Source organism: Coturnix japonica, chromosome 3 (genome assembly GCF_001577835.2).
Source record: "Coturnix japonica isolate 7356 chromosome 3, Coturnix japonica 2.1, whole genome shotgun sequence".
Lineage (NCBI taxonomy): Eukaryota > Metazoa > Chordata > Aves > Galliformes > Phasianidae > Coturnix > Coturnix japonica.
The window spans coordinates 87,545,099-87,559,192 of record NC_029518.1 but is presented as its reverse complement, the minus strand read 5'-3'; the positions used below and the strand labels follow the sequence as shown (position 1 = coordinate 87,559,192).

General features: G+C 50.1%; 1 protein-coding gene across 1 annotated transcript; it reads right to left on the bottom strand.

Annotated features, from left to right (window-relative positions):
• Window positions 1–7,850: 7,850 nt before the first annotated feature.
• ID2 (inhibitor of DNA binding 2) lies at window positions 7,851–9,947 on the bottom strand. Its single transcript, XM_015859411.2, has 3 exons — window positions 9,497–9,947; window positions 9,349–9,413; window positions 7,851–8,749 (listed from the first exon to the last, which is right to left on the bottom strand). The coding sequence occupies exons 1-2, from the start codon at window positions 9,842–9,844 to the stop codon at window positions 9,357–9,359; spliced, it is 405 nt and encodes a 134-aa protein (XP_015714897.1). The 5' UTR covers window positions 9,845–9,947; the 3' UTR covers window positions 7,851–8,749; window positions 9,349–9,356.
• Window positions 9,948–14,094: the final 4,147 nt, after the last annotated feature.

Sequence of the window (14,094 nt, the reverse complement as noted above, 5' to 3'; positions counted from 1 at the left end):
ATGGAAATTCTGTGATGCTTTACTGCCTTTCTTCGCTAATTGAGCTATAGGGAAGCAATCAGCAGAGAATTAACTTAAAGAAAGAAAGAAAAAAAAAAAAGTAGTATTGTTAATATTTTTCCTGGAATAATGTGAATAAAGGCAGGGTAGATTCGTAGACTCTTGAATCAGCTCACATATCCCGGTATCTTGTAATCCTTCTGTATTTGTCATAGTTTTGAAAGGCAGCAACGCTATACTGGCCTCATTTTGGTAACTAGAAAAATCGAGCCATGGCAGAATACAGTTATATGTATTTTCTGGTACCATCCAGTGCTGAGCTTCCATCTGACAGTCACGTAGCACTTCTGCTGATACCAGAAGTCCCCTTTGCTTCATGTTGGTTTAAACCAATGAGAAGTCCAGGTATCTGTCCCAAATATCACTGCTAAGCCTGCTACCACTCAGTGTTTTTGTTTCCCACCCTCTTGAAGTTTCCTCTTCGTAAACCTTTTGGCTTGTTTGTGATCCTCTCGCTACCTTTGGCAAAAGGTGCAGTGTGTGACTTCAGACTTCTGATTTGTGTGGCATTTTGCACTAAAGAAACTTAACAAGTTTTTCATCGTAGCCTTGGGACTGTCGTACAGTGCGACTCTTCCTGTTTTGGCAATGGTGGCAAATACTGTTCTGTGGGGAGGCTCAAGAGCCAGATATTTTTACTCTCAGAGATGAAGGGAAATATTGATGTTTTGTTTTTCTGTATAAGACAAATCCTTAAACGATAACCCATTTAGCCTCAGATATTTACAACTTTGGAATACAGAGGAGGATTTAGAGACTTGTTTTTTTTCCTGAATGCCTTCTGGTCTTAATTTTCGACATCATCTTTTCAGTAGCTTCATTCAAGGTGTGGTGAGGAGTCATGAATAATTTCCTCTGTCTTCACCATCTGTGCTACCTTCTGCCTGTCTTCTGTCTGATGATGGAGTAGCTCAGCTTCACCAGATCTTTTTATATGCTGATACAAACTAGAGTCCTTAATTACGTAGTCCTTGGCTACAGTGTTCAACAATTACCCTTTCTTTTTTTGCTTTTTTCTGTCCCAAGGTGTTCACCTTTGCAGGCTCTATACAGTAATTTATTTAAGCATGTGGTAGGTTCTGTTTAGTACTGGGACCAATCGAAGTCTCTTTTCCACATGACAATACACAGTCCAGAAATCTTTGTTTTTTATGCATTAAGTAACAGATTCACCTGCTCATTCCTTTCATGAATATGCGGTGGATGACTGATATCATAACTGGGAGAAGAACTCTTAACTTCTCTGTCTAGATTTTTATGTATATACATCCTGACTTTCATTGCAGTTACGCATTTCAGTGCATATCTTTTGTCTTGATTACAAATAGCAGAGCTTTCTGTTCTTTTCTAACTCTGTTAGAGTAAGTAAAATCCACACCCTTATGGCTTTCGCTGCCACTTGAACATCTTGAGTTAAAGCATCCACAAAGCCCTAATAGCGTCTCTCCTGAGTGATTCTCCTTCAGTGTTGGATTCTCACATAACCTCACATACCTGAGCCACTCTTCCATGACCAAGATGTCAAGATGAAATTGACCTTTTCGTGGTCAAGTCAGGACTATGTTAATAGCTGACCAAAACTATTTACAAAGTCTGCTAAACAATGTAATGACAGATGAGATAGCTAAGATGGAACAGACTCACAGTGTCACGCTTCATCACAACTCCAACAGTCCCTGTGAGTCTTCTCTGTCAAGCTTTTCTCTGTTATAAGCAGAGGCAAAAGGTTTTCAGTCAGCGTTAAGAGTTATGCCATCATACAGATATCTAGGAGTGAACAGTCAGATCTTTCTCAGTACGAGGTCTTGGACTTTCTTTTCTACGTTACTGAGAGTAACACATGGAGATCATAGAATCACCAAGGTCCAAAATCATCTGGTTCAACTGTCCACCTACCACTAGTGTTTCCCCACTACAGCATGTTCCTTAGTACAATATCTAAATGTTTCTTGAAGACTTCTAGGGATGGTAATTCCACCACCTCCCTGGGCAGCCTGTTCTACCGCCTGACCACTCTTTTTCCTTATGTTTTCCTTATGTTCAGCCTGAGCCTGAGGACCTGCATGCTGTGAACCTATGCTGGCTGGGCCTGATCCCTTGGTTGTCCTGCACATGCTGTGTGATCTCCCTCAAGATGATCTGTTCCATAACCTTACCTGGCACTGAGGTCAGCCCTATAGAACCCAAGATCCTCCTTAGAACCCTTTTTGATGAAGATGAGATGAGATTTAACTACATAAATTTTAAAGTGGAAAAAGTAAACTATTCATAGGTTACCCTTCAAAGTCTCTGTTACCTTGAGTTCTGTAGTGGAGCCAGGACTGAGGTGTGACAGCATCTACGGCTCAAGAATGAATTGAGGATGTAGCGCGAACACATGCCATGGGTAGATTACAGTTCCCAACTGCCTGTGAACATGTGCAATTACAGTATAAATATGTAAGTGAATAACACTTCTAAGAATGTAAGTCACTGCCGAACGAAAGGGATGTTGAAAAAAATTACTGAATGTATTCATGAAAACCTTCCAAACTGGTGCGATGTAGCTCTGAAATTTAATCAACTCGGATGGCTTAGAATTACTTGGAAGTGAAAACACTGCTAAGAAAGCATCATCAGAGTGCAGTCATGTTTCGCTTTTGTGAGAGTTTCTGTTTAATGTTCTCTGGAAAACAAAACAAAAGAACCCAAACACAATATTTTTTATGTATATGTGTGTGTGTGTGTGTGTGTATGTACATGTATATATGAATCAAGGTAAGTTGACTCCATAGAAATGTTTTGGGTTGTTACAGGACAGTGCGCCAGCAGTTTTTAGGCCATATAATAATTCAAGCACCTTTGCTTTTCTTTCAGTGCTCTGCAGAAGGCAGATGGTAGCGGTATGTTTGACTTGAGTAAAACTGTGTTAAATCTTAAGCAAATCATGCAGTGAAGTGAGAGCAGACTTGCTTGAAAAGGTGGATTTGCAGTGATTATATAACATCACAGTAGGGCCGCATGGGGTCTGTTTGGTCCATCTTTATGCAGCATTTTTATCAGCTGCGTTACTGGTGAGTTTTCTAAGCTTGCTCTTGTCTGAACCTGCCTTACTCTACAGAACAGAACTGATACAGAACATTGTAAATTAACACGATAGCATTGAGAAAAGGCAAGCATAAAGTACTACAGTTACCAAAGTGAAATCAGACGCATGACTTTAAAATGCAGTATATCCCACTGAAATACTGCGGAAAACAATGGTTTTAGTGTGGTTAGTAAACCAATACTAAAGCAACAATGTAAGTGATACTGTTGAAGGCAGAGGGAAGAAAAAGAAATCTCTGAGGGGTGTATTAATGGAAGTGTCATACAATGCAGAGGGGGAGAGGTGTGCCCTGCTGCTGAAGGTGTGCTGTGACCAGAACCGAGCACCTTAACAGGAAAAAGTGTCTGTCACTGCATTTAGCGCTTAGGAGACTCCCAGAGTCCAAACCATTTTCCTGTCCTAGGAAATTCACTGGTGGAATAGGACTGAGTGTAAATACCTGTGAAGTAGCAAAGGCTGCAGAGCTGCCCTTCAGAGGAACAGAAATATAAGTTCAAACTCCAAAGGTCACAGCTGAAATCTGTGTATATACTCTACCAAGTGCCCAAGGACACGCGTATATTGGAAGGTGGTAGCAAGAAGTGAAGTTCCAGACCATTCCAGCCATCAAATGGTCCATTATGATGGTAATTACAGGCACAAATACAAAGCAATATGTTTTTCTTGTCAGACTGATAACTTTTTGCCCATGATCTTATTGGCAGTGCTTCCAGTCACAAGTGTGATTCCGGTACTTTGCTGACGGAGCCAGCGTTGTCATGTTTTGCTGTCATGTTTCGATGTTACCAGCATCCATAATTAAATGTATGCATCATCTTGGAGGCATCCAAGTAAAACCATTTGCTGTTTGTTTTTTAACTTATTGAAAAGGTTAAAAAGAGGAGTTTTGCAGTGCTGCATCTGTCCTTTGTCGTAGGATCATTCAAGCTCAGGAAGATGAGAGAGATCAGAGGATGTATATCTAATATGCTTGTTTAAGCAAAATACAGTCTCTTGAAAGATCTTCACTTAATCTAAATTTGGGCCTAAAGAAACAGCTTTTCTCTTACTCAAGGGTGGGAGTGTGCCCGGGGCTTTTACTTTGTCCTGGCTATGTTTTATTGATCAACGTAGGCAAAGCGAGAGCCTGAATTAACAAGCTAATGACCACTCTTTAGCCTACGTAATGGAATTTCTCCTATCGCTACTGATAATCTCTCTCGAAAACATGATATTGAAAAACCAGAAGGACGTCTGGGCCACGTAACTCCAGAATCATGACTGGCAATTGTTGGTGTGTGGCAGGTACAATTGCACAGGATAAATGGCCACTTTCAATGCCCAAGAACGCTGCTGCCCCTGCTCCGTTTAGTGTTACAAAAGCAGAACAGCAACCGACCGCCTCAGCTGTGCTGGTTCATAAGAATTCCTGGCGTGAGGGAGCAATACGGCTCACAGGGGTCGCACAGAAAGTGTCAGGAAATTGGTAATAAAAGCTGTATCTCAAAGCTCTCAGCTCCAAGTCTGAACCACGAGATCACTGTTCTCCACCACATCAGTGAAGCCCCGTTTCATCACTTCCACCAGCTGATAAATTACTCGCTTGAGCTGCTTCAGCATCAGAACTTTGAAGGGAAAGGTAAGAAGCATGGGATGGGAAGATCCTTAGATAGGCGGTCCTGTATGATGTAAGGAAACGTTCACTGAATCAGTGTAATCAAATGTTCTGTCTCAGAGGAACTCAAAGGGTTTTGAATGAGTGAAGAAGAGACTTACAGTGGGGTTTAGGAATTTGAAGTTAAAGTTACTGTGGAGTTTTAATACTTCTGTAATGGACAAAGTCCAACCAGGAGTTCCAGATTTCTGTATGTGTTGTGAGGGTAATGATGGGGTGATCTGAGCATAGTGAGGATCAGTGATGGTTGGTACATGGTTTGTGTCCACGTGGGTAGCACCTTGCTTCGTACATGGGTGGAAACATTCTCTTTGAATGAAACTTATCTTTGCATGGGCCTGCTGCTGGATTTCCAAACCATCACACGGAGCTTGTCAATGAGCAGGAGATTTACAGGAGATATATCTGAAGGACACTCCCAGAGCTTGTGTTTCCCTGGGGTGCTGAGATTTTCAAGTTCATGGCAACATTTGCTGAACATTTATGGAGGCCAAGCAGCGGGTGTGAGCAGGGTGAGGAGGCGGGCAGTGCATTTCAGCTGTGACAGTGGATCACCTCCACTGGTGCAGACTGTTACGAGTGTGGCATGCAGGCTCTTGCTCATTGCCGCTGGAAATGCAGAGCTAACAGTGATGACTGATGAAAAAGAGCGTTTTGTAGGCTCTTGTGATGTTACTGTGCTCTTTGTATCGGTCGTGGTTTCCACGGAAATAAATAGAAGGCACTACTTTCGGAGCAACCTCCATAGATGGGACCCTCTGCGATTCCACTCCCTGTGGCCCAGAATTGGATGCCTGTATTTTTTGAGGGCTGCTCCAAAAGTAACGCCTCCCGTTTCACGACGCTGACCCACAGCACTAAAGGTGGATGCTGGTGGGTAAGGCAGCACGGAGTGAACCTTCCCACCACGATCCCTTTGCGTTTTATTGCAGCGGGACAGATGGCAGCACAGGGGCTTCTGTATCGCTCTACCACGCCACCCCAGCGCCGATCGCTGCGTCCCGGGGCGGCCGCTGCACGCGGTTGGCCGGATGGCGGCAGTGCCCCTCCATGCACCGCACGGGGCCGCCGCTCCGAGCCGCGTTGCGGGGGATTCTGTGGCTGTGTCGGAGCGGGGTTGCTCCGGGGGGTGGGGAGTTGGGGTTATGAGGAACGTTTTGGGTGCAAGTGAATGAGCAGCGTGGAAATGGGATCGCTGCCTGCAGCTCTTACAGCGCGGGTCTGTCCCTCACAGGGCTACGTAGCACTAAGGGAAGCAGTGACAGCCTCAGAGCTGTCTGCTCTCATATGGAGCACGTTGGAAGTGCTGGAGGATGGAGAGCCCACATCAGCAAGGAGACATCAGTGCTTCAGTGTTAATTCTCATGCTCTGGCTTTGCTGATCAAGTTTGAACGCCAAATTCTTAAGAACAAAACCAAAGAGAATCCCATACGTTGGGCAGCTGGCGGCAGCCCCTTGCTCTGCTCAGAGCGATGCAGCATTGAGGCGATGGGTTTGTTAGCTGGGAGACTTCACTTCATTTCTTACTTACTTTACACAAACCCACCCAGTTTTGTTTGTTCCTTTCCCTGTGCCTTATTATGGCTGTGCACGACGGTGTGCTTTGCTCTACAGGTGTGCAAACTGTCCCGCAGCTCTGAAGCACGGAGGTGCTCATGGCTCAGGTCCTGCTGAGGTTGATGCACAGCTCTTAGATTTCATATATCACACTGTGGGGTAAGAGTGATGCTTAAAGGCTCAGCCTGGCACCAAGAGTTGGAGGAGAAACAGGATGGTGAGTGTTGGATTGTTACTGTTGGATTGTTACTGTCGGGAGAGGGCTGAGCTCTCAGTACAGCCGTCGCTCAGCTCGTTCAGATGTCGCAGCGCACACCGAAGGGCTGTTTTGGGGCCCGAGGTGCACAGAGCGGTAGCGATGACTCGTCTCCCCGCTGTCTGGGGCTCAGGCTCATCCCTTGGTGCAGCAGTAGCTCCGCTCGGCCGCAGGGGGCACCGCGCTGCCCCGGCCCCGCAGCGCTGCGGGCACAGCCCCGGCCCCGCGGCCCGGCACGCCGAGCCCTTCTCGCCTCCTGCTCGCTCTGACCCCGAGCTCCTGCATTAAGAGATCAGCGCCGGCTCCAGCCCGGCCTGAGTGAACGGATTTGGTGTCAAGGGCGAGGAAAGGCGGTGCTGCGGGCACCCAGGTGAGGGCTGCCATGCGGAGCAGAGGCTCCCCTCGTTCCTAGAGCGAGGGATCCCTGTAATGAGCGCGCAGGACTCGCAGCTTCCTTCCCATTTGAGGCGGGTTTATAACAGCTCAAATTAACGCGTCAGCTGGGAAGGCACAGCTCCCACATCCACCGTCTTATGACAGCTCGGTGGAGCCGATGAGCAGCGCTTATTACAGGGGATTCAATAAGCGGCCCCGGAGAGCAGGGCACATCGCACCCAAGTTTGTGAAGGCAGGAGAGATAGAGACTCTTAGTGGCTTTCCAGAACGTCGACTCCTATTTCAAACTTAATTTAATTCTTATGGAGAAAAAAGAGTTCCTTCAGGAGCAGCCAAAGTTTAATCAGTAACACAACAGTGATTTAAGCCCAATTGCTCAGTATCTTAGTCATACAGCGCTGCTGCTGCAACTGATTAGAAAGCCCATCTCATTGAAATACTGCATGGAAGCATGCAAATTCCAGTGCGGAAAGGCAACAGTCACTTCATCATTTCAGATCCCGTGTTAACGCATCACCAGCTCGTGCATTCAAAGCCCTGCAGAGAGAAATGGAACAGTTGCGGGGCTAATAACCACCCACAGCCCCTAAAGCAGAGCCGTTATTAGAACACAAATCAACACAGCTGGGGCTGCTGCAAACCCCAGCCATGGGGAGGGGGGAGAAGCCCCACTGTATGGGCACGGCTCAGGGTAACCCCTTGTGTGGGCATCCCACGATACTTTGGCAGTAGGAGCATCCCCTTGGCCACCAGTTACCACTCTGCCTCCTTCCACACTGGTTCCAGGCATTAAGTTTGCAATATACATTCAAATAAGACTTCCCGAGTTACAACATCATTCACTTCAGGTCCTTTTATTCTTTATATTCTCTACACATTTGAGCTCGCTCAGTAAATCATAACATAATTGGAAAGGGAGAAACAAAACGACCCCAAAAACACCCCCCACAAACAGCACAGATGAGAGCCAGCAAACAGTTGGTCCCCAAAGAAGAAAAGCCAGCAATCAATAGGTTCAATAAACACACTCGATTTATTCTGTATAAAAAAAGGGGGGTTAAAGTTTACAACTAAACTTTTATAAAAAGTTTAGCATGATTTAAGTACATCATTACACTTGTTGCAGAAACGGCGGCTTCTGCCACTATACAAGAAAAAAAAAACTCTAATTCAAGAGTTTTCACAAGGGTTCACTCATATATATATATTTATATATAAATATATACACCGCATTCAGTCCGTAGGTTTGGGGGGTCAGAAAGGCAATTTCTGAGCCCGGAATCCCATAAAGAACTGAACACCGGATCCTTCTTGTACTCACGCTCCACCTTTGGAAAAAAAAGGCAAAGTCTGCTTTAAAATGGGCAACTCCGCGCGTGGTTTTGTTTCGCTCCCCATGTTGGGAATAGTATATAAAGGAAGCCTTCCAACTAGGGAAAGGGTAGTTAAGAGTCTCTTCATAAATAACTAAAGGTTCAGTCCAACTCGAAGAATGGGGTTGGGGGTGTGGGGGGGTGGATCGAGATCAATCTCGGTTTGTTTTCTTCTTTATTTTTCAAGGTCCTTTTCGTTTAGTTAACGTGGCTTTGCTCCCCTCCGGATACAGCTGAAACATTCAGCACCTCGAGATTAAAGAAAATGAATCCTGTCGATGTATCTCGTGCGAGGTGGGGGGGTAAGGGGGAAATAAAGGAAGGGGGGGAGGGAAGAAAAAGAAAAAGCTCCTCGGTGGAACACCTGCAAGAGATTGAAAAGAGGCGTATTTAGGAGCACGCAAACAGGGCAGAGATCCGGACAGACTGGCGCCAGGGAGGAAGCCGCAGTTTGAACATTGAACCAAACACTCCGAGATTGGGCAAACCCTGGCGTCCAGATGCAACACACACACACACACACACACACACGCTCACACACACACACACACACAACACTCGCTCTATAAGAGCTCAAATGGAACGTTAAAATAACAGCACGCTGCAGGGGGAAGGACGGGAGGAGGGAGCTATCTCAGCTTAACAATCTCTGGCCGGATCTCTTGCAACGCAACGCTCCGAGGCGCCAGTCTGCCTCTCTAGGAGCAATTAGTTGATTAAAAGCAGTCACTCATTGAACCGATAGCTCACACGATCCCACATCACACAGGGAACGAGCCGTGCCAGCATTCCCCGCCTTGGAACCGCTCGCGGGCTGCCCCGCTTGTTTTGCTGTTCTAAAGCACCTCAGCATCAACTTTGAGGGCAAACAACCCGAAACACGGCTTGATAAAATTCCCTTATTCCCCCCTTTATCTCTGGCAGTGGAAGCGCTCAGGAGTACACGATGCGGGCTGTACTCACCGTGCCGTTCAGCCACACAGCGCTTTGCTGTCACTTGCCATTAGTTCTGAGGGGAACTCGGCTGCCTGCGGGGAGAGAGCGGGCGGTGTGAGAGCCAGGAAGGGAAGACAAGGCAGGGAATGGCAGGGCAGGGTGTTCCAGCACGTACCTGTAAGGAGAGGATGCTGATGTCTGTGTTGAGCGTGGTCAGCGGGCTCCGGGACGCGGCGTTCTGCCCCGGCCGCTGGTGATGGAGGCTGACGATGGACGGGTGCGAGTCCAGCGCGATCTGCAGGTCCAGGATGTAATCGATGACGTGCTGCAGGATTTCCATCTTGCTGACCTTCTTGTTCTGCGGGATGCTGGGCACCAGCTCCTTCAGCTTGGAGTAGCAGTCGTTCATGTTGTACAGCAGGCTCATCGGGTCGTCCACCGGGGTCTTGCTGCGGGAGATGCCCAGGTTGTGCTCCGAGAAGCCGTTCTTCCGCACGGACCTCACGGGGCTGAACGCTTTCATGCTGTTAGGCGGGGGAACAGCGCACGGAGCTGCGGAGCGCCGCCTGCCCTCCCGTCCCCTCTGGGCGCCGCCGGAGCTCGCACTGAGCAGCCGGAGCCGCTCGGTCCCTTTATAACCGCCGCCGCCTCGCCCGGCCCGTGCGCGCCGCCATTGGCCGCCGCCCGCCCGTCCGTCAGGAGCGGGGCGCGCTCACTGGCGCGTAGGGGGCGCGCGGGCTTCCGCGTATCGGGCCAATGGCGGCGGGGGGCGGGGCCGCAGCGCTCAGCTGAGCGAGTAAATAGTGCGGGCGGCGGCGCGCGGCACGGCGGCCGGGTGGGATGGCGCGGGGTACGGCGGGGTGCAAGTGGTGGGAATGCCGCTTGTAACACCGCAGGCCCTGGGTTCGAATCCCCCCTGCGGCACAAGTGGTAGAAGTGCCGCTCTGCTACACAGCGGCTCGAATCCCGGGGGCTGGACTCGATGATCTCTAAGGTCCCTTCCAACCCGCACCACACTGTGATGATGATGATAAAGGCAGAGCGGAGCCGCGGGCCGCTCCCGACAGCGGGGGGTTCAACTTGGGCTCTGCCGCGTAACGCCGCGCTTATCCCGTCCTTATCCCGCCCTCACGGGGCGCTTGGCTGGCGGCGCTCAGCTCGCTGCCCGCGGTGCCGGGCTGGTTGGAGAGCGTTCACTAATCAGGTACCGGCTCCACGCGCCGAGCCCTGCAGCCCCGTGACGCCGCGGTACCGGCCGTGCTGCGCTGTGGCAGCGCTGCTGCCGTCACCCCCGCCCCGTGCGGCACCGCGGCGGCTCTGAGCGCTGCTCGTCCCGTGCGGCGCTTCCTGCCCTCGGCCGCTCCGTATCGTCCCCGGTCGGCTCCGAGCCGCGCTGTCCGCACGCCGCTCACATGTGGTAGGCACTTGGCCTCGTGCCGCTCGCCGTGGCTCCGCTCCGAGGGTGCCGCTCGGCCGTCCCGCCGCAGGGCTCCCCCCCTTCACCCCTCCCGCCCCTGCCCCGGGCTCCTCGCCCCGCCCCGCCCCACCGCCCCGGCCCGGACTGCGCGGCGCCAGCCCCGTGACATCAGCCCCTCGCCGCCGCCCCCCCCCGCCCGCACCGCCCGGGCCCGGCGGCGCCGCTCAGGCGGCTGCCATGGCGACCGGGGCTGCGCCCGCGGCGGCGGCAGGAGGCGGCCCGGCCCCGCTTCCCCCTCCCGGGCGCACCTGCAGCGGGGGCCGCCGGACGCCCCGCCATGAAGGGAGAGGGGATGAGAGGGGGTGGGGGGTCCCGAAGAAAAAAAAGGGGAAAAATAAGATGAAAACGGGGCAAAGCGCGCACGGGGCCGTGTGGAGAAGGGGCTCGGCCATCAGCCCCCGCTGCCGGCTACTGAGGGCCGGGCCCGCAGCGAAACGCCCGTCCCTCTGCAGCCTCCAGTCAGTGTCAGGGATTGAAGTGCCTCGTGTGTCAGCCAGCAGCCTGGACTTAAGACAAGAAACCAGTGTGTGATAATGGACTTAAGGAACCAATGTGTGATAATGGGCCCGATCCCGCTGCGGGGACGGAGCTGGAGGAGTTCGGTGGGGTTTTATGTCTTTTGGTGCTTTTCTTCAGAGCAGGGGGGTTAAAACCCAAACCCCATTTAGTTCCAACCTCAGCGAAACGCCCCGTTTTCAACTTTCGCAAAGGATTTTCCTGTTCACTTTTTGTTCCGGTCACAAAAAGACCAAAAAAAAAAAGAAAAAAGAGAGAAAAAAAAAAAAACCAACCAAAAACACACACACAAAAAAAACTTGGGGGAGAGATAAGGTCTGGAAAACAATCTGGAATTGCCAGGCTGTTGGTGGGAGCTCTGCGGGGCTGGCGTCAGGAAGTCTGCGCCGCCTCTCTGACTGTTGATCCAGCTTTGTGCAGCTGCACTCAGCACAATTAGCTTGTAGAAACAATCCTGCTGTAGGCAGCCTCTTCCCTTCAAAGTGCTTTTCTATACTGATCCCCTCACATCGCGACGCTGGAAATCAAGTCACAAGCCGACCACTGTTTGGCCAACATCATCTGTGGGAATTCATTAACCTCCATCCCAGAGATGCAACAAGAGATTGTTTGTCCAGAACTAAACTTACAGCTTAATATGATGGAGCCCATACAGGAAAAAACCTGTGTCCCCGTTTTTTTTCCTTGCTTTTTTTTTTTTTTTCGGTGCATAACAAGAAACACATTGTGCGGCTCTTTTCTCTCTCTTTTTTTTTTTTCCTTCTTGGGGTGGATTGCGGAGCAGGATCCAGGCTCGAGCCGGCGGCTCCTGCTCAAACTTTGCCATCTCGCTGCTTTTGGGTTCGTCGGGCTGCAGTTTCCATAGAAGCGACTTATCCCCGCGATCATCTTGTTGGGTGCACTTTGCAAGCTCATTTCCCGTCTGAGTTTGCTCCGCTTGCTCTCAGATGCTGCAGCTGACACATTTCCTCCCCGTGCACTTTGCACCCACCTCATCCTTGCCCAGATGCTCGGGGCTGATTGTGCCTAAAGGGGGTTTCATCGCGCTCTGCAGCTGCCTCGGGGGAAGAGAGTGTTATTATTTGGTTTTTAATTCTGCTTTTCCCCTTTTCCAGCACCGTGCATGCAGCAGGCCTTCCTCGCTGCCCTATCCGGGCCCTGGCACAAGGAAGCAGCCCCCAACCCCCGCCATGTGCCCATCGAGTGTGAGTGCTGCCAGTAACTTCAGGGCCCTGTCTGTGTGTGCAGCCCTGGGAAGCAGCAGTGGGCTCCTCTCCCTGCTCCCAGGGCTGCTCTGCCACAGTGCAGAACCCCCTCCTGCTTCCCATCACCTCTGCCTGGCGCTTCCAGGCATCTTGTTTGGCTGGGTGTTTGCTTCCATGCTTCCATTCTGAACCTCCTGCTATGTCCCAAGGACGGCTTCCCCCCTTCATCCTCGCTTCTGAAATGCTCCTTCATCCATGGGTACGTTCCCCTTGCCCCCAGAGCCTCCTCCCGTGGATCCTGTATCTCTAAAACTCATTAGTACCACTGCTTCCCCAAATCCCACTTTGCTACAGTAACCCCAGCACGTGGTCGCACCTTTGCTAAGTCCCTTTTCCAAACTCCATTCTCTTCTGTGCCTTCTTTGCAGATGCCATGGATCTGCTCCAGCAAGGCCTCTTTTCTTTCCCCCTCCCCATGCTTTTGAGTAACGTTGTTTTTGTATAGCAATGTTTGCCTTCAGCCCCACTTCTGCATATCCCTCATCTGCTGCTGTTGCATTTCCAAGCTTGGAGGCTTGCAAGGTATTGTACTGAAACATACATGTTTTGTCACCCTTGAGATCTATGCTTTGGATGGCCAATGCTGGGCTATAGGATGGGCCGGTCTCTGTTCTGTCTGAGCTCTGATGTGCTTATTGCTTTATGGTCACACTCCCAGCTCTGCAGGAATGTCTTTTGACTCAAAGCGTATTTTCTAGCACCACCCTGTGAAGAGGAGCGGTGTTGTTTTGCAGGCGTGAGGTCCAAGTTCAGACGCTTCAGTTCTGATGTTTCTTCTGTCCTGTAGGGTTTCTTATCTCTGTAGCAGGACCGGTGCCCCGAAGGCATTTCAGTGCAAACTCCCACCTGCACGGGGCTATTGCTGAGCTAAAAGAATGTTGCCATGAAATCCATCTGAGCAACAGCTCTCTGGCACATGAAGTGTTACTGGTGGGAGGTGTGTTAAATCCGACTATTAACTCTTGCCTATTTACCCCACAGCAACTTCTTTTTTTAATCTCTAACTATGGGATAATTCCCGCTAAATTCCCACTAAGTGAATGTCTGTGCTTTAGTTCAGTGTCTCTAGAAATGCTCGTAGCAAACCAGTTGGGTGGCTCTGTGAGTTCTGTGATTGCGCTAAAGGCGGGGATCAAACAATTCCCTTATGCAGGAGATGGTCTTCATGTACCTTGGCTCGCCTAGTGATGCTTTCCAATTAGTATCTAGATTAGGAAACGCTGCCAATTTTACACCTCTCCACCATTCTCTGCAATGTGCCCTTAGGATGGAAAGGAGAGGGGAGCTGGTCCTGAGGTTACAGACAGCACCTCACCTGCACTGAGGGACAAAGCAAGGATTAAAGATGGGCTTGTTGCCTTTGTTAGTTACCTGCCTGGCTGCTCCAGCTCCCTCAGCCTCTCGGTTTGGCCTGACTTTGGTTTTCAGGTACAGACCTGTGTGAATAAGGTCACAAAATGCTTGGGTTCGTTTCACTGGATAAAGGAAGGACTGGAAACTGCACTGGTGGGTGAG